A 19,396-nucleotide genomic window follows, 5' to 3' on the forward strand; every position below is an offset into this window, starting at 1 on the left:
GATCTGAGCTCTGTCTGTGTTTGTTGAAGAGGTATTATCTCTTGCTATGAGATATGAAGCCGTGGAAGTTGACTCAACAGCGTGTGGGTTCTTTTCTTCTTTTTTTTTTCTTCAATCCCTCGTTGCCGGAGACCTAACCAACTGTCTGCAGATGTCAGGCTGATGTGCTGTCAACACAAACAGTGCAGAAGAATTAGTGAGCAGACTTTCAGTTTCTGCCCTGTCTGTGCTCAAAGTGATCATTAAAGTGGATGTCTCTACTGGTAAGCATCTGCTACTGACAGTCCATGTGTCGCTGTATAGGATAGCATTTGCTTTGTATAACGATGACACCTTCGTCAGTGGTGCAGGTCTTTTTTATTATTCCTGCTCAGGCATAAGAAAATATAGATGTGTTGTTTTTTATTTGCTTACATTTGCCAAGGAAAGTAAATCCTTGGGCCACAACCGGACCAGTGTTAGTGCGCTTCACACAATTTTAGATTGGAAGAAACACTAGTGTTGCTCACTTGTTGAATGTAGAAGAAATTTAAGTTCCCTGGTTAAATTCTGAGAATCACTTAATGTTAAACGTTGGTATTGATCTGATGTAAATGAATCTTCAGGAATCGAAATTAATCGATTCTGGGCTTTGTGAATCGAATCGGGAGATCAGTGCTGACATCCATCCCTGTTTGTATATTGTGTGTGTGTGTGCGTGCGTGCGTGCGTGCGTGCGTGCATTAGAGTGTGCATGTCAGTTGGTGTTTAGTGAATGAGTCTGTGAAAGACCAAGCTGTGGCCGTCTTCCACCTGCTATTGGGTGATTGTGGTTCTGGGGAACAATGTTGGAGAGATACTAAGCTGCTACAAACATACACACACACACACACACACACTCTGCCAGCAGGTGTTTGTGTGTGGATGATTCTTCAAATGTATATCATCTGTCCATTTACATTTGTGCATTTCACTGTGTTTATGTTTCATGTGTATATTTGTATACATTTCACTCTGAGGATTAGAGCTATCGAGTTTGTGTGTGTGTGTGTGTGTGTGTGTGTGTGTGTGTGTCTGTGTGTGTGTGTGTGTGTGTGTGTGTGTGTCTGGGACATCCCCTCTAGTAGTTGATTGGCAGAGATAGCTGCACTGAGGCTAGGGTCAGCATATGGCTCAGTGTGATAGCGATGCTGTGTTTGTGTGTGTGTTTTCTGTGCATGTGTGTGTCATTGCCTTTCCCTCTCTTTCACACACTGTTCCCAGTGAAATGATGGCAGCTCTGGGCATGTAGCGCTATTATCCCCCATATCCACACACACACACACACACACACACACACACACACACACACACACACACACACACACCAAGAGCAGCCAAACGCCTAGCGGCCTGCCTGGCTTCTTTTTGCCAGCTCCCACAATAGAGTCTATTGTCCCAGTAAGGCTACAATCTGCTGTGTGTGACAAGGAGTGTATGTTCCTCACCATGGTAGAAAGGTGAGGGCAAAACCTTACAAATTGAAGACATTTTGTTATTGCGGATGCTGAAATGGGGTCATGTTATCCTTCACCTCCCCAGAGTACCACTACTTCCATCAGACATGGAGGGAGCACCTCCCCTGATGTAAAAGAAAGCTGTACCGCTGCGTTTGATGCAGTTGTGTAAAGTAAAAAAAAATCAGTGAGACAGATTTTTTAGAAATGAGAATAATGGCGAAACTTAAAACCACTTTAGAGGGAATTGTCAGCACACTGCAACATTTTGAAGTGAGAAATAAAGCTTCTGCATATTGTCAAAAATGGATGTATGTACACAGTCCTCATTGAAAACACAGCGCTCCATGAGCAGCCACACTGGCAAATTGACAGCAAATCAGAACCACACGTTGAGTGGTATTTGAGGCTTAAATATACAATTAGGATTAGGTGAAGGGTCTGTGTTTTAGTGAGGGTTAAGAGTAAAGAAATGAATGCGAGTCTGTGTGTGAATGCATGCAGAGGGGGAGGTGATTGTGGTTAATTGTTTCCCGTTGGGCAGATAGAGGAAATGAAAAGAAAGGGGTGAGGAGGAGGGGTCACAGCTAATCTCTTCCACTACTCCTTGGGGAAAAGTGTGTGTGTGTGAGAGATGCTGTCAGGATGTAAGGCTGTTAGACAAGCACGTACAATATTAGCACTATGATCATTAACACTTTGGTGCATGATGAAAGTGTACAGATGATACAGTCAGTCGACTTTTATGATTGAATTATAGATCACTCATCCGCTGTTTTACAAAAATCATGAGAAATCTTTTAGATTTTAATTTTCCAGCCCAACATTCACATTCTCAGTTGGGCTGGGTGTTGCCACTGATTTTCCAAAGAGATTCTGTTTCAATTCACAAGGTCGTAATTCGCTTTTTTCCTGCTCTTCGCTGTCTTCGTAGCTTTTAAATCCGAAATACAACCATACATCTGCCTTTTAGATTTGCCGCTGTCTTCATTGGAGCCACAATGTCACATGACCAGATCTCGTTGCACGATAAGTCTGGTCAAGCAAGACTAATTGGGTTACGGCCGTTTTATGAATCTATATCGGATTATTCAAATGAAAATTGATTTGAATCTGAGAATTTTCGATTTTTTCAACCCAGCGCTAATTCTCATCTCATTCCATCAAACAGAATTTAAGCCTGCGCAGATTACAGTGAAGGAGGTGTATGAGGTCTGAAGACTACCATCAAACTTCCCTGCATTGTTTAAAGGGGTTTTGAAATGTTTTCATTTCCCACATACATGACAACAAGAAATTCCTGTTACATCAAATCTTTAGATGAGGCCCCCGACTCAAAACAGCTACTGGCGTGGACCTCAAAATGCTCTGATGTTTCGATTCTGTGTGAACTGAAGATACATGTATATTTTAAACAGACACTGACACACACACACACACTGACACACACACACACACACACACACACACACACACACACATAGACTGAAGAATTATCGAAGAGAAAAAGCCAAATTACTGGTTAGTGAGGTGTATAACTTTAGATATTACTCATGTTCCATCATGCTTTTCTGCACTAATTTGTGAAGTATATGATTCATGTAATGACTGTGTGTGTGTGTGTGTGTGTGTGTGTGTGTGTGTTTGTGTGTGTGTGTGTGTGTGTATATGTGTGTGTATGTGTGTGTATATGTGTATACATATACCCCTTGTCACAGAGAGCTGTGCAGACACATGAGTTGTAGCTATCAGTGGCTTGATCACACCTTGTTGGAGCAGACCCCCCTCTGACTGGTAAACAAGCTAATCTGCTGTGTGTGTGTATGTGTGTGTGTTTGTGTTTGAATTCACATTGTGCCAGGGTGTGTAAGTATTGTTATGTGACAAGGTGTTTAAGATTCAGGCTGGGATGTCACAGATAACCAAGACGACGCACAGCAAACTGTGTGTCATGAGCTCTGATAGCTGCCTTCAATTTGACCGTCAACAGACGGAAACAAGAGAACCATTTACGAAGGCTCAGAGTATCAATATCAATGTAAATGAATAATGAATTAATCTAAGAAAAAGCACATTAACCAACAGCTAATTAGTGCCAAGTGAGACAGCATTTGTGCAGCTTTCACACACTAGTTTCATCCCAGCAGAGTGACCAAAAACAAGCCTTTTATTCACATTGTTTCTTTCATATTATTAGTTTAACATACAGTATATTAGCAACTGGTTTTATTATTTTCTTTATAAATTAATCTGCTGACTATTTACCTACTCAGTAGTTTTACAATTACAAAATAGTCCGAAAATAGTTTCCATATTATCCCAGAAATATTTATTTAGTATAATTTAAGACAAAGAAAAGCAGCAAATAAAATGTTTGGCATTTGTGCTCAAAAAACAACTTATTGGTTATTACAATAGTTTACAGTTAGCTTTCTGGAGATGAATTAATCAGTGAGTCATTTTATCTTATAGCTCCTAACTTTTGGTATAAAACTGATCATTATTTTTTAACTAAGGCATATTGTGAACAGCGCTACAAGTGGAAAGATGAACATATTAAATATCCTTAACTCTGAATTTAATATCTGTGCAAAACAACTGGGTTGTCAGGAGTGACCTTTTTTTTTGTGTCACTTCTTATATCCATGTTATAAGGACTTATAAGGTTTTGTGCATATGGATATATATGTGTGTGTGGTGAATATTATCTAACGTTTAGAGCCTGCAGATAAGAACAGGATCCATCTCCCTAATCAGAGAATTATTACTATGGCCTCAGTGACAATCACCAACACCCATGCTGTGTGTTTGTGTGTGCCTTTGTGCACTTTGGTGTGTGTGTCCGTTAAATAAAGCTTGTAATTGCGCTGGCAGCTTTAGGGCTCCCCAGTGGTGACAAGGAGGAGCGTGTGTGTGGGTGTGTGTGTGTGTGGGGGGTGCACATCAGGCCCACACACACATGTCAAAGGGTGAAATAGTGGGGTGACAAGGGGCCAATTAATGTATCACGTCTGTTTTTCTCCTCCGTCTCTGTTTTTGCATTGAGTTAAAGAGCAGATGAATAGGGGTAAATACGATTGTGGAAGTGTGTGTGTGCGTCTGTGTGTGTGTGTGTGTGTGTGTGTGTGGTGACGTGCACATCAGGCCCTAACAATAAGTAGTGCATTAGACCAACCTATCTCTGTCCTCATCTTTGGCGTACGTGGACACACACACACTCATAATGAAATCACAAAGCCTCCATATCATTGCTATCACAGAAAGATATAAACCCATTAGCTTGTTCCTTTGGGCATGGACACACACATACACACACACGCACAGGTTTATCATTACACGCTGTAAAGCTTTTCCAATTGTATTATCCCTCTGATGTCCTACTCTATGTTGTCTGTTCCAATGCCTAGGGTGGAGAGGACAGATAGGGTGTGTGTGTGTGTGTGTGTGTGTGTGTGTGTGTGTGTGTGTGTGTGTGTGTGTGTGTGTGTGTGTGTGTGTTTCTTTCTGAGAAGAGGTATCTTGCAGACAAGCCTTAGAAAATGGGCAGAAGTGGTGTTGTTGCAGTTTTCATTTAATCTTTCACCTTTTTAAAAGTCTGTGTTTGCCATGAAATATTATACGGAATACTTTTCCTTTGTTCACATTGATAAGAAGGGAAGACTGTGCTGCTTCACAGTGACAGAGATGTTTGGTGATTCACCCAGTTTAATGACGGAGTGATTTGTTCACTTCTCTGACCAAATGATTCATAAAAACTTCAAGGGAGAGTCTGAATAGCAGCGAGCGAACACTGTCCAGAGAGAGCTGGAGCCAGCAGTGTTGGTTCTTCTAAATCTCTTATCACTTTGGTATTTTTCAATGTAAAAGCATCAGAGCTCAGCCAGGTTTGTAAAAATGACAGTACTGTCTACATTTAACTAAAATAATTTTCACAGTATTTCTCAATGTAAAAAACAGTATCAGAAGAAATGCTGTTTAGAGCAGCATGGAGAATTTCCATGTGCATAGAAGTGGGTTTTATGGGAAATAACTTCATTATGAGATATTTGATTTTAAATAATGATGTTAATACATAGTATATCATGCAAGCAGTATATTAAAATCAATTTTGATTAATTTAAATGTGTTTTTTGCATGATATGTGAAATGTCTGCATTGAGAATTTTTTTATATGTGCACAAAATGTTTATTTTCAGTCTAAAAGTAATGTACATGATCGCTGGCTACATTAGCTGTCATCAGTCCAGTAAACTGTGACTCCAGGTGTCCCCCATCTCCAGGCGGCGAGCTACCCCTGGTTATCCCATGGAAAATTTAATGGCGGCATTTAAGAGGACTGAAAAATTAGTCTCTTGGTTGGTGTTTGTTGTTGAGGCATTATCTCTACTTATGAGAGGTGAAGCCATGGGAGTGAACAGTGTGTGGATTCTACTTTGTTCAGTTTGTCCCTACCTGTTGGGTAGCTAATACTAGCCAGCCAGCTAAGGTGTTCTCAGGAAATACAAACAACAGGAGATGATCTCTGCTGTAACTGATATTAATGTGGATGTCTGTTATCCACTTAGATGAAGTCTCTGGTTCTGATAATCTATAGTTGAGTGGGCTAACCTGTAGTTTTGAATATGCATAATGATGACAGTCTTGCAGAGAATTCAGGTTTTTGTTATTAATGCTCAGGTATCATATGAGTTAGAGAATTAGTTTGTTTTTTAAAATGATTCTGTTGAACCACAATTCACAAGCAATGCCTGATTTTAATTAGTTAATTTTCAGTAATTTTTTACTGTAATTTATTATTACTTTTGTCAGTTTCAAGTTATTTCAGTGACCATTGTAGGTTTTTCTTTCTTTGACGGAAGGGTACCAACAATTTTGTCCACTTGTGTACATTCGATTACTTTTTGTGTTGTTTTGAGTTACATTTGCACTGAAAACCAGCTTTTATTATGGCTGCATGTGTGGACTGCCAGATGATCCAACGGTTTGCACCAGAACCAGGCCTAAGGCTGTATAACTCTGTTGTATAAATCAGAGCCTCTCTCTCTCCTCTGATTGGCTGACTGACCTGTTGTTCCTAGAGCTCCAGAGAGGACCTTTGAAGCTGTTCTTTTTCACCTTGAGTACTTTGATATAGTGTTTTTGTTCCCACTGCAACACCAAGAGGCTTCAACTTGGATTTTGTACTATTGGCTGTTAAGTTTCTGTAGGTATCTTTCTTTCCTCTTATCTGCTCAGCCGTGGTGGCTGTTGCTACCGATTCTTGTTACCCAGTTCTTCTTTTTTTCCCAAAGTTGCAACTGACACTGCTTCTTCACCAAGCAGCTGCACTTGAACAGAAGAGAGCACTCTCGCTCTCTCACCATCACTGTAGTTGCTGTCAATAAAGCCATTTCTTTTTTGTGTGTGGTGAGGACTTAGCCTCGCCATGCAGTCGCCACTCTACCAGGTGAGCTATCGGACATTGTCCATACATGTCAGTGACAGTGACTTGTATGTGTGGCTGTATGTTGGAACTGAGGTTCCACTGTTTTACATTGTTGTTTTGAAATTGTGAGATATGTATTCTAGGCAGGGAGAGTCTGCATCTTGAATAAAAAAGGGAGTTAAGATACTGTCAGGGATTTTCCAAACGGCTCACTTCACAGGAATATACCACATTTGATTTAATCTTCACTTCTTAACACTAGATTTTATCATTTAATAATGAAATCCAAAGAGCAAAGTTATGTTTGATACTTAAACAATTAAAGGGATCAGCAGCTGGTTCTTAATGTACATTTTTATGGCATCCTCTGCAACAAGGAGAGGTTCTGTTTTCAATACCCCATTCAGACCGAACCACTGACTCAGCTTTAACACACACTAGCATTCGATCTACAGTAAATGGGTAAACGCATATCATCCTGCCCAGTGAACAGGAGTATTTATTGTTGGGGTTGTGAATTTAATGTTATTGATGTTTAAACATCATTCAGCCAGCTTCTTTCAAAAAGAGAGTGAAAGAAAGCAATAAAAAGACAGCACGATGAGAGAATAGCCTGTGTCAGGAGTCTACAAGTAGGTGAAAAGCTTATTGAACATGTTCAGCAGACATGCTTTATGTACTTTTCTTTTGTATGAAGTGTGTAATTTTGTAATACAGTAAGTCTGTAAAATGAGCTATGAAAATGGGTTGTAACAGAAGGTAGATAAAGGATTTTTTGCCTTTGGCATAGAGAATCTACGCTTATACCATTTGATTTTACATTTAGAAAATATCTCCAAAGTGCTTTTATCATAGTTTTTCCAGAATACCATTTGTAAAAAATTGTTTTTCATTACTTAATGGTAGGGCTAAGTGTGCCTTAAAAATGACCCTTTCCCATAGGTGTTGTTTACACTGGGGACAGGTCCCCACCACTGAAATGGCTGGTTTTGCTCCCATGCTATTGGATACATCTACATGTTAACACCTTCAGTCACTCTCCTATGACTGAAGCTTTCAGCCATGAGAAGAAGTCGTCAGGTGGCGTCCAACTTTCCTTGGATGTCTCGGCCTTGGATCAGAACGTCTTCCAGTTGGTGGGCGATGGCCATTCCCTGCACATCGTCTCCTGGCTTCATTTGTCCCGCCTGTTGCAGAACTACCAAGAGGCTCTTTTCCACTGCCTCCCCCAACCTGCCAGCAGCTGTGAGCATCTTCCACACACAGGTCACTGGGAAACTCTTGCTGTCAATCTCAACTGGAAATAGCCATGCCTGCCACCCTTTGTCCCTGCATTGTTAGACCAGGTACCCTTACCTCTCTGAGGCGTCTTCTTATCCTTCTTTGCATGTTACTGTCAGTTCCATCAGAACGATGGACTGACAGTTGATGGAGGGTGGCTTCTCCCCCTCCCTGATGAACTGTATGGATGAGGCTGGTTTCCTGTGGGTCTGACACCTTTTCCATGTGTCCTGCTCCAAGATGTCAGCCAGTGCTCTGAGGACCTTTGTCGTGATGAGATCTGTATCTCCTCTGGATAAGAGCAGTCATGCACCCCACCAGTATGTGCACCAACGTGCCTTTCTGTCAACATAACTTGCACAGTGGGTCCTCCGTCATTCCCCCCCTGTGCAGGTTTGTTTGAATGAGGTGTGGGAAGAGTGTCATACACTGATCGGAGCAGGAAATATGCGGAAGTGCTCCAGTCTCTACAGTTCAGGCCACGTGATCTTCCACGTTGGCAGGTCTTACTTCGTACAGGTTCCTTGTGATCCAAGCTTCAAGGACCTTGACTTGTGCCAGCTTGGATCATGCCTCTCCTCTACCTTGGGTCTGCTTTCCCCCATTACTGGGAATGAGTGGTTCTGAATCCTTGTCACACCATGCCTTCAACTTCAACATGCTTTCTGCATGTGTCATTGACGTTTCAGCTGCCCAGACCTGATCTGTATCCCTACTGACATGAAGCTTGTTGGAATTCCAAGTTACCTGTGAAGGAGTTTGTTCACTCATGTCTCGATTCCATCCACTCATGTCATAGGTAACCACATGAATCTTGATAGCAGATAATTCTGAAAAGAGCCAGGCCTTGAACTCACCTGGTAAGCCTGATCCTTGTATCTTTCTCTGCCATTCATCTGCCTGTTTCAGAGGCATCATACCACTCACCTAGACAATTTGTATTGAGTTTTCCTCAATTGATGGTATAACCCTCCTGTACTCATGGACCTCCTGCCAGTCACTTCCCCAGTTCTTATCACTGTGCTTCTTGACTTCCTTGGCTTGAACTCTATTCTTGCCCAAGTTGCCAAGTCGTGTGTCTTCAGGATCCACCTTGCTTATACATGTGATGAAGTTGTTTTGTTGTTTAGGTCATCCATAACGCCTCTTAATGGAGATTGGTGGCGGACTCCATTATTGACTCTCTTGGATATCTTCCCTGTGAGGTTGATCTTGTTTTGTGAAATTTTTTCTCACTATAATTATAGACTCTTACCTCATACCAATGCCCATGTTACATTGCCCCAAATAACATATGCTGAAGATATTTTTTCCGTCTCTGCTCTTACCCTTTTCCTTCCTTTTTCCCAGATGGTTCAGTTACTGTCATGTCCTGGACCGTTTGTTGAGTTGTTTCTTTTAAAATCATATCCAGTCAGTTCATTTAGATACTGCATAAATACAGAATCCAACTGAACTGTAGACACACGTCATGGCAGTTTTAAAGAAGGTCTAATGTTCCTGAAGTAAAGACTGACACAGGAAAAGATTTGAATCCTTAACAATTAAATTTTTTTATTTTATTATAAACTGTGAATTAAAACTATATATATTTATCCCCTGGGTCATTATGTAAATGATAATGAGAAGAAAAATACTGAAATAACCCACTTCTATCTAAGACTCTCAGTCGGTACTATACTTTCAAATATGCTCTGAATAGGTACTGTACTTTCACATATACATATACACAGTATATTCACACCATATTCTATGTACAGACTCATACTCGTAGATACACACACACCCCCACCCCCTTCACACACACGCACATATCCCAGCAGAGGGCCCAGCTCCTAATGCGCTAACAAGCTCCCTTTCTCCTCCTCTCACCTCGTCTCCTCCGGCCTCCCTCAGTCTCAAGTGATCGCAGTAGTCGAACACCGCCACAATGAACTGCACTGCGTGAGAGAGACGGAGAGTAAAGGGCTGAAATGGAGAGAGAGAGAGAGAGGGAGAGAGAGAGCTGGAGAAAGCACAAACACTTCACTCTCTCCTCTCTTTTCAGCCACGCACAAGAAAATGAGTTTCTGACTTGACACAAAAGAGCCTTTTTATCCACCCCCTCTCTCCTCTATCTTTCTACTGTGTGCCTTTCTTTGCTCCGCTTTCTCCTTTTTCTCCCTCACCAGCCTTTTTCCCTCTTTCTCCCCATATAATTTTCCCTCTTTCTTTCCCTTTCTCTCCAAAAGAGAGATATTTTGCTGCTAATGACTTAATAAGAGGAGCCATCTGAAATTCAATTATAGTAGACTTTATAGTGACGACTGCCATTTGGATGGAGGCAGAGATGTGTGAACGCAAAGTCTATTTTCTTTGACCTCTCACTATTTTAAACTTTTTTAATACAAATAATAATAACTTTATTTGTATAGCATGTTTCATGTAGAGATGCCACACAAAATGCTTCACAAAGGATTAAAATTGGGAAACAACGTTGAGCCGACTACAGGGAACACAGATAAATAGTAACAATGATGAAAACGTGATTCGATCGAAATCTCTAGTTAGAACAGCTGCTGAATGTCAGCTTGTGTTTCCAAGGTCAAGAATGCATTTTCAGTGTCAATAAAACGTAGGGTAACCATAAATAGTAAACCGAATAAAATCATAAAAGATGTAGAAGATAAAGAGAAAGAAAGGTCTTCAATTTCTTTTTTTGGGATGGGATCGTGAACTGAATCCAGTTGAGAATAGGTTTAAAATTGTCCGAGCCCTTGGAATCGTTTGCCCCCGAGCTTATCAATTCCTTCTATCGATGCCTGCATATTTTCAGAGTTGGGCGGGCCAATACGCTCCCTACACAAGTGGTGAAGGGCTCCACAAATTACACAAGGACCCCGCCTCACCCTCGTGTCAAAGTGGGTGTCAGTGTTTACAAGTTTGATGAGAGAATGGAACCATCAGTCTGGTCACGAAAAGAGAAAAAACACCATGAGAGTAAACTTGTTCTCTCCAAGTTTGATGTAAGCAAATAAAAGTGGGCTAACGTTGTGCTAGCTTGCAGTGGATCTCTCTACAGTCCCTAACTGAGCTGGGCAGTGCATCTCTTGGTCTGTCTGTGTCTTGCTTAGCAGACACTCCCAGGGCTGTTCTGTGATTGTGAAATATAACTATTTATTATGTTTGATAAACACCAATGGGCAGTGTTTAAAGATAACTGCCTCTCTCGTGGACATGCGTCCATATGCCCATTGAGAATGCCAAGTGAGCTAGCCAGTGTTTTGCTGTAAAAATACCCTCGTGCTAAAAAGTGTTGTGGTTTGTTTTTGTCTTCTCAGAGTAAAGAGAAGGAAAAGTGGGTAGATAGAATGGACAGCGATATCTAAATCCATAGGGAAATGATAGGCCCACCGTTGAATATGTGCTGTTTGGGAAGAAAAATGCAAAAAGTCCTGAAATTGACCGGTGTAGCAGAAGAGAAGAGAAGAGAAAAAGACAAAAAAAAAACCAAAGATATTGAAGATGTACTGACATACACCTGTGTCCACGTGTAGGAGCTGTTAGTATCAAAGTGATGGTATTGCTCAGGTGAAAGTTTTACATTAGAGTCCATCATTCTCTCTGCTGATGTTGCCTCTTGTCAGTGGGGAGCTGGTGTTTGTGACACAGTGACATGAGGCCACAGGCGGAAACCCACGCTGAGAGGAAGAAAGAGGGAGAGAGAGATAAAGGCAGCAGACAGAGTAAGAGTGGAGAACAGTAGAGTGATGCTCCTGTCATTTATCTCAGCAGTGGTGCCATGTCTGTGTATTTATTTCTCCTCATTCTCTCTCTCCTTCAGTTTCCCTGTCTTTGTAGACTTCCTTCTCTCCTGCAGGTGTCCTCTAAACCTTTTCACCCTCTCAGAAATGACAAACCAGTGGCCTTTTATGGGTCAGTGCGTTTTGAAAAAATCGTTATATATATTTTTTTCTAGCTGCTGTCTCCTACAGCCACACATTATTAAAACACGATATAAAGATACGTATGTGTTGTTTGGAAGAATATGTAGTGCCTCTTGTCCATAATTGCATTACCGCCACACATCCCTCCCCCTCGTACACACACACACACACACACACACACACACACACACACATACGCACACACACACACACACACACACTCGCTCTCTAAAGGGGGAAGTGCGATGCAGGGGAGCGGGAAGCAGGAAAAAGGCAAACGGCGAGATCACATAGAGACCCAATGTGAGAGACACCGACTTGACGCTCTGTGTGTGACCGCTGCTCTTCTCTCAGCTCTCACTGGGAGAAACACACACAAACTCCTCCTCCCCGTCTCACCCGCTGCCCTCCCCTCTCACCTCCTCTGTGACTCACCCTTCTTCCTCTTCACCCCCGTCTTTTTTACAAGTTCTCCTTCTCCCTGAGCATCTTGCTTTTTTCTTTTCTTTGCACCTCTAGCCTCCACTCCTGTTTCTCTCCCACCTTTGTTCCCTCTCTGACTCATTTCCTTGCATCTGTCATATGATTAAAATATGGGTTTCAAAAGTGTTTCTGATGCAATAACTTTTTTTTTTCTTTTAGGCATGAAATCAAGTTTGGTTAATTTCAATAAAACGTTAAACGACAAACTGCGTCATCTGTCCTAGGTTTATTAAAGTTTTTTCCTCTTTGCTTTGCCAGCTTTTTCCACTCATTCCCACCGTCTCCACCCTCCTCCACCCTCCTCCTTTCTCTTTTTTCTGCCAGTTCAGTCTGTCCCTCCACTTTAAAGGAGCCATATTGTTATTATTATCATTGTCTCTAACTGGATCAGTTACCATTAGACCTGAATCTTTCTCCTTCTGAGGCCCATACACCAGCTCTCTAACCCAATAGAAAACCCATGGGCACTATTACAGATGGCTGATCCATTCACAGCGCACACACACACACACAGAGGTACAAACACACAGATTTCATTCTGAAGATTCATTGGCCTAATCCCATCACACACTCAAACAGGGACACATGCACTTACATACACACATTCTGCCTGTTCACAACCAACCTTATCAAATATACACACACACACATAAACACTCTGCTCTCATTGAGAACCCTCTATTATTGGCGTTCACTGAGCAAATGGTAATACTATTGGGAGATGATGCGACTGTGTGTGTGTGTGTGTGTGTGTGTGTGTGTGTGTGTGTGTGTGTGTGTGTAACAGCTGTATATGGCTGTCATTATAGTTGGATGTATGAGTAGGACTAAGGAAGAGAGGGTAAATGTCATTCCATCAATGAGGTTATCTCTAATAGATGGACAGTTGAAGTCCTGGTTTCCATTTAGTCTGCTCTCAGCTGAATCCCTGTACCTCTCTTTGAGTTCATGGCTAAAGGCTGTAATAACAAGTGATGAACGGCCTTTGTTTGCCTGAGAATACCACTGTATACTCAGAGTATTCACATGGAAAACTGTGTATAGGGAGTTAACTGGCCTGTGTTAAAGCAGTGTTGTTATCTGAATAATTCAGTTTATTCAACAACCACATTATATTTTGTTTTATCGTAAATTATTCTATTATTGTTTTTACTTTTGTTCTATAATTCATGTCTTGTTTTGCTGTTCATGTTGCTGTGTCCAATTCAGTTTTGTCATTGTTACTTTTTGTTCTCTATTCTATTCAGTGTAACTGTTAAATTCTATAAATAATATCTAATGATGTAATTAATTAACTTTAATTGTCATTAGTACTTAATCTATAAAAACATGTTTTCTTGAAACATTTCATTCATTATGAAATGTGCAAAGAATTGAATTGAAATTAATTAATTCAATTTAATGAAAGATGCATTAAACCAGTGAAACTTCAGACCTGTCTAGTGGCAGTAGCAACAGTACAGAATACTTCATCTTACTTAAAGGTGCACTGCACTGATTTAGTTTCCATAAAGTTGTGGAATTTGTGAGATACATATTTCTTTTTAGATGGTCAAAATCTGTGCAGCAGAGGTCAAGCTATCCTGACCCTCATTTCCCATAATGCAGCTGGATAGTCTTTTCATTAGATCACTCTGACTGGTAAACCACTACATCTTTCAGATGCCACACTGCCAGTCTCTAACGCAGACTTTAAAGAAGTACATAAATGAAAAGATGAATTTGTCATTTCCAAGCCTAAGCCAAGATGACCCTGATGACATCACCATGACATCATCAGGGTTATTTTCTCCAAAGCTCATCTAGATTTTTCAAGTGCAGCTACAGCAGAAGTGAAGTGTTTTTTGGCCACATTTTATTACCTGTATTTTGGCAGGATTATCATCATCTTGAACCCATTTCTGTCTTATTCTTTTTCCTTTATATCCTCTATTGGTATTTGTGTCTTTATTTCTGTTGGACCTTGACCTTTGATGTCAGCTATGAGGAGCGAGCTCGATACCTAGAAACCATTGTTCAGCACCACCAGGAGCCGACCACGTTTGAGGATTACGCAGCTCGAGTTTACAGTCCTGCTCCCTGCACTCACCTGCCGTCTGACACAGGTAAGACCTGATCTTACACTATGTGAAGTAACCACACACATTTTTTACCACACCAACTGATACTCCTGTCAGTCAAAACCTCAGTGGCAGGCTTTCAGAGAATGGGTGACTAAGGCTACATCCACACTAGTACGTTTTATTTTTTAAAATGCATCGCTTTTGCTATGTTTATTCCTGGAGTCCACGCTACTCTGGAGTTTTCAAACCCTTACAACAGAGACTTTTGGAAACGCTGCCAGCCACAATTTAATTTAAAACTCTGCGGCTACGTTTTAGTCTGGACGGGCAGAAACTGAGACCTTTGGTAAACGATGACACAACCACCCTCATTCGCTGCCTCATTGAGTCTTTCGGTCACGACTTCCAGTGGTGATTGCAACATGGATAACGAATCACAGGCGTTGCTGATCTTGTTGTCTTTGCTGTTCCTCGTTTGTAGTATTTTCTGTCACTAACCACTAACCAACTGCAGAGCAGACAATCTTCTTCCTGTTTACACTGGCACGCGCCTGTCCAGTGTACCTGAATGGTCTTGTGATATACGTTTTCAGGTGTGTTAGTATGGACGGAGTTTATTGTCGATACAGAGCTAATATGCTTGTTTTAAGATGGAGCTTTATTAGTGTGGACGTAGCCTAGTGTAACTTTGTGAAACTGCTTAAGTTAAGTGACACGTTAATATGCTGATTTTTCCTTCTTTTGAAAGCATTTAAGGGGGAATCACTTTAGCTAGTGAGAGACCGCACACACACGCACACACACATGCACGCACACTCACACACACACACTGGCAACTCAGTCTGATGCAGAGCGTCGTATCTGATGAGTTCTGTTGTCTATCCAAAGCTGTGCTCAGCCTTCTTCTGTCTCCAGAGCATCTCTGAGGAATTAGCTGACATCTGATCAGCCGTAGAGATGTCAGGCGTGCACATGGGAGTCATATTCTAATGTATGACTCTTACATGTATCCTGCCAAGTTTATTAGACAGATATTGATCAGTCTTGTCTGTAATGTGTCCGGTTAAGTATAATTTAAGACTCTCCTTTTGACTTATTTCTTATCCAATTAATTAACTTGGCAGTTATTTACGATAATTTCATTTCTCAACTAAGCCACACGTTCTCTCATAAAGAAGTTATACATAAATAACACTAGCAGTTGAAAGGGATGAAGGTACTTTATGTTTGTTTGTCTATATGTGTAATTGATCACTGTTTTTCTTTGCCAGCCACTCCTCATCTCACCAGTTATTGTCTTCAAAATCTTAATTTTTCAAGAATAATCACCCTGCTTTGAGGCTGAATGACATCCAGTACAACCTGATACACTCTTGTTTCTCCAAATGTTAATTCAGAATATTGTATGGCATTTAAATCCTCTGTCACCTCTGTATGGGGTTGGTGGTGTGTTGTTCAGCCCCAAATGCTGTTTCAGAACACAGGATCAAAAAGTATGTCAGTCATAAAATAAGATATTAAGGCTTCTCATGGCCACTGATCACAGTGCCTGCATTTCTATTTATATTAGTCCTAATATGTATATCATTATCAGAATCCTGTGCACTGAAATAAAATAAAATATCTGCTGACCCCCTCTCCTCTATCTATCTATCTATCTATCTATCTATCTATCTATCTATCTATCTATCTATCTATCTATCTATCTATCTATCTATCTATCTATCCATCTATGTCCCCTCCCTCTATATTAGGTTCCCCTCCCTTAACAGCACAATGATCAAACATTCTTCTCTCTTTCTGTTTTTATTTTAATTTCAACATTTTTTTTCAATTTATTTTTCTGATTTACTTTTGATTAATTTGTTTCCCATTTTTATTTTTTATTTTTTTGTTTTTGTTACGTTTCTTTTTATTTCCTCTTTCTTTTTATCTCTTTTTGTTCCCCCCTCCTTTAGATCGTAATGTCTCACTTGCCTATAGTTAAAAGGTAAGCCTTGTCATTGACATGCCCTGTTTTGATTGGCTCTTCCTACTGACATTTCAGCCTAACCTATGTTGTCCTCTGATTCCTCCACTACTATGTATTTACTTCTCCATGTTTCTTCCTCTGCTTCTTCTACAGCTGAAGCAGGTCTGCATGTTACTATTCAAAAGGAAGTGTCATTTTCAAGTCACCTGTGAGTGTAGTTTGGTATGACTCACTGCGATTTGTTAGGATGTAATAGGACACGAGTATCAGAGAGGGTTTTTTTTCTCTCCTCTGTTTCATTATGTAACTTCATCTTTAGACTGAGATAGTGATGTGTGGATCAGCTCAGATGTCGTTCAAATCCACATGCATGCATGAATAATCCACTCAATCAAATTATTTTCCACGATTTAGAGACATGCACCCAATCACACATTACCATTGGGATATTACATGTGATGATGATGGCTGGTTTTAAATAAACAATATTTATTTAAAGTAAAAGTAATCTTTTTTGGTAAAATGAAAATGATAAGTTATTTCCACAAATGACATTTTAAATTAAACAATGTAAAAGCTCATAATAACGTTTTGACGCTGCCCAAAATAAACAATAAATCATAACAAGTTCAGTCGTCCAAACACAGAGTCTAATTCGTGCCTGGTGAAAAATTAAGCTCAAAATATATTCACATTTTAGATGATGTAATTAATATTTTCCTGAAATATTATATATTATATGTGGATTAACCGCAGTGCCCGTGGATATAACGGTGAGCTGCGCATCACTAGATTGAGATAACTGACCCAGAAGGAATGGTCACCGGTGGGCAACCAACAACAAGCAAACAAAGCATAATGACTAGGGACATGTTGAACAGATGTAAAGCTGTTCCTTTGCTTTTGCTGTGATTATTTTAAACCTTCATTAACTGATTTTTTTTGGCCACTTGGGAGCACCAGAAAAGCTGTAAACAAAACATTGATATATTACAACCTCATAAAGTTATTATGGTAACATGTTAGCGAACAGTTTCAGTTGTCTAGTCCAATATTCACTCTTCTTTTAGCTGTGTTTTTGGTCTCTACCAGCTCCTCAGGTAAGTATCTGGCTCTTTAAGTGTGAAAAGCTCCACCCTGTTGACCAGGTAGTCGCTGACTTACCCTGTTTGCTGTTTGGTGAAGGACAGGTTTTACAAAAAACACTCACTTGAGCCACGAGACCTTAACTAAACTAAGATTAAACCCTAACCCTAAACCTAGATCAGCCGGGTTGTTGACCATAAAACTAAAACAATGAGCCTTAAGACTCGATGGAGCTATGGGGAAATGCAGAAGTGGGCGATAATTCTTTGTGAATTCATCACAATGATGCAAAATTTAAAAATATGGATTGATTATAGCAGCTTTAAGCTCATTGGCCACAACCAGCTACATGTTGGCCCTGCCTACAGCTATGAGTTTAAACTATAGCCATAAACATACACAGACTGACAGTAAATTATTTATCCTATTTTTCTCAGTATAAAAAAAGACTATAGCACACTGTAATGTGCTATAGTCTTTTTTAAAGCTATTAAACCTGTAGCTTTAATAGGTAAAAGCATAAGAATCAGAAAAAAAAAATGTTTGTCCAAATTGAGTTTTTGACTCCATTTGTCCTCATGCACATTGTTTCATGTTGACAGGCTTCAGTTTTTTTCCCCTTGTGTCAGACGGTGTGTGTGACTTTTATTCCTTAAACACTAAATCTCATACCAAACTACACTCAGTGGCAGGATGAAAGTGAGAAATCCTTTTTGTTAACTTGAGATTTCTTCTCTTTTGTTTTACTCACAATCATTTTCCTATTTGTTCTGTTAACCTGCAATGTCACACTGACCTGGTGAAACTTTACCTCCAACCTTTTGTATGCTCCTCTCTTCTGGTTTTGATGATGTAGCACTGTAGCACCTGCTCTGACACACACACATGCACACACACTTACTTTATAATATATAATAGATAAGAAATATGTCTTCATAAATAGACGCACTGTCTGAATGTATAACTTTAAACTAACATTAAAGTTTTGTCTTCTTTGGTGCTGAGTTGTTTGTGTTGCTACGTTTGAAATAAGTAACTAAGTGGCGAGAATAAAGAAAACTAAGCATAAAAATAATGTCGTAAGAACATGTTCTGTATCATCATATATATATATGTACATGTAAATTGTGTGTTGTTGGTCTGCATGTCTTTTATGTCTTTCCTTTCTGTTCAATGTTTTGAGCTGTTTTTTCTTTACATGTGAGGCAACTTCTTATTCTTTGTTTTTATTCATTTTTTCTGTCTTCTTTCTCTTCTCTGACCATCCCTCCTTTACTCTCCTGAACTTCTCCTTTGTCCTGTCCTTTCCTTTTTATACCTTCTCCTTTACTTATCTCTTTCCTGTTTGTTTTCCTTTTTCTCCCTTTCCCTTATTTTTATTGCTCCTCCTTTCTGGTTTCATTCTTTCCTGTTTCCTCCTGACTTCCATCTTCTCACTTCTTTTTGTTCCTCTCACAACTCCTTTTCTGTCCTCTTCTCTCCTCTCCTGTCTCTTGTCCTGTCTCCTCTCCTATCTCCTCTCCTATCTCCTCTCCTCTCCTCTCCTCTCCTCTCCTCTCCTATCTCCTCTCCTCTCCTCTCCTCTCCTCTCCTATGGCCTCTCCTCTCCTATCTCCTCTCCTCTCCTCTCCTCTCCTCTCCTCTCCTCTCCTCTCAGATCACATTCATGTTTTTGTATCATGTTC

The 19,396-nt window shown here is 40.3% G+C and overlaps 1 protein-coding gene across 6 annotated transcripts in view; it reads left to right on the forward strand.

The window, feature by feature from the left end:
- Positions 1-19,396, forward strand: part of ralgapa1 (Ral GTPase activating protein catalytic subunit alpha 1) — a 75,514-nt gene that overhangs the window by 51,003 nt on the left and 5,115 nt on the right. For 5 of the 6 annotated variants that reach the window (XM_087170003.1, XM_023431577.2, XM_023431580.2 and 2 more), the window contains one exon: positions 14,571-14,695. In XM_087170003.1, coding sequence (XP_087026129.1) covers positions 14,571-14,695 — 125 coding nt within the window. Of the gene's footprint in view, positions 1-14,570; positions 14,696-16,611; positions 16,644-19,396 lie in introns of all 6 variants that reach the window. The other variant, XM_087170002.1, reaches the window with a different exon arrangement.

Source organism: Seriola lalandi, unplaced genomic scaffold (assembly GCF_002814215.2).
Source record: "Seriola lalandi dorsalis isolate HSWRI2012SDOR001 ecotype SW California unplaced genomic scaffold, Sedor1 jcf7180002054925, whole genome shotgun sequence".
In the NCBI taxonomy this organism is placed as follows: domain Eukaryota; kingdom Metazoa; phylum Chordata; class Actinopteri; order Carangiformes; family Carangidae; genus Seriola; species Seriola lalandi.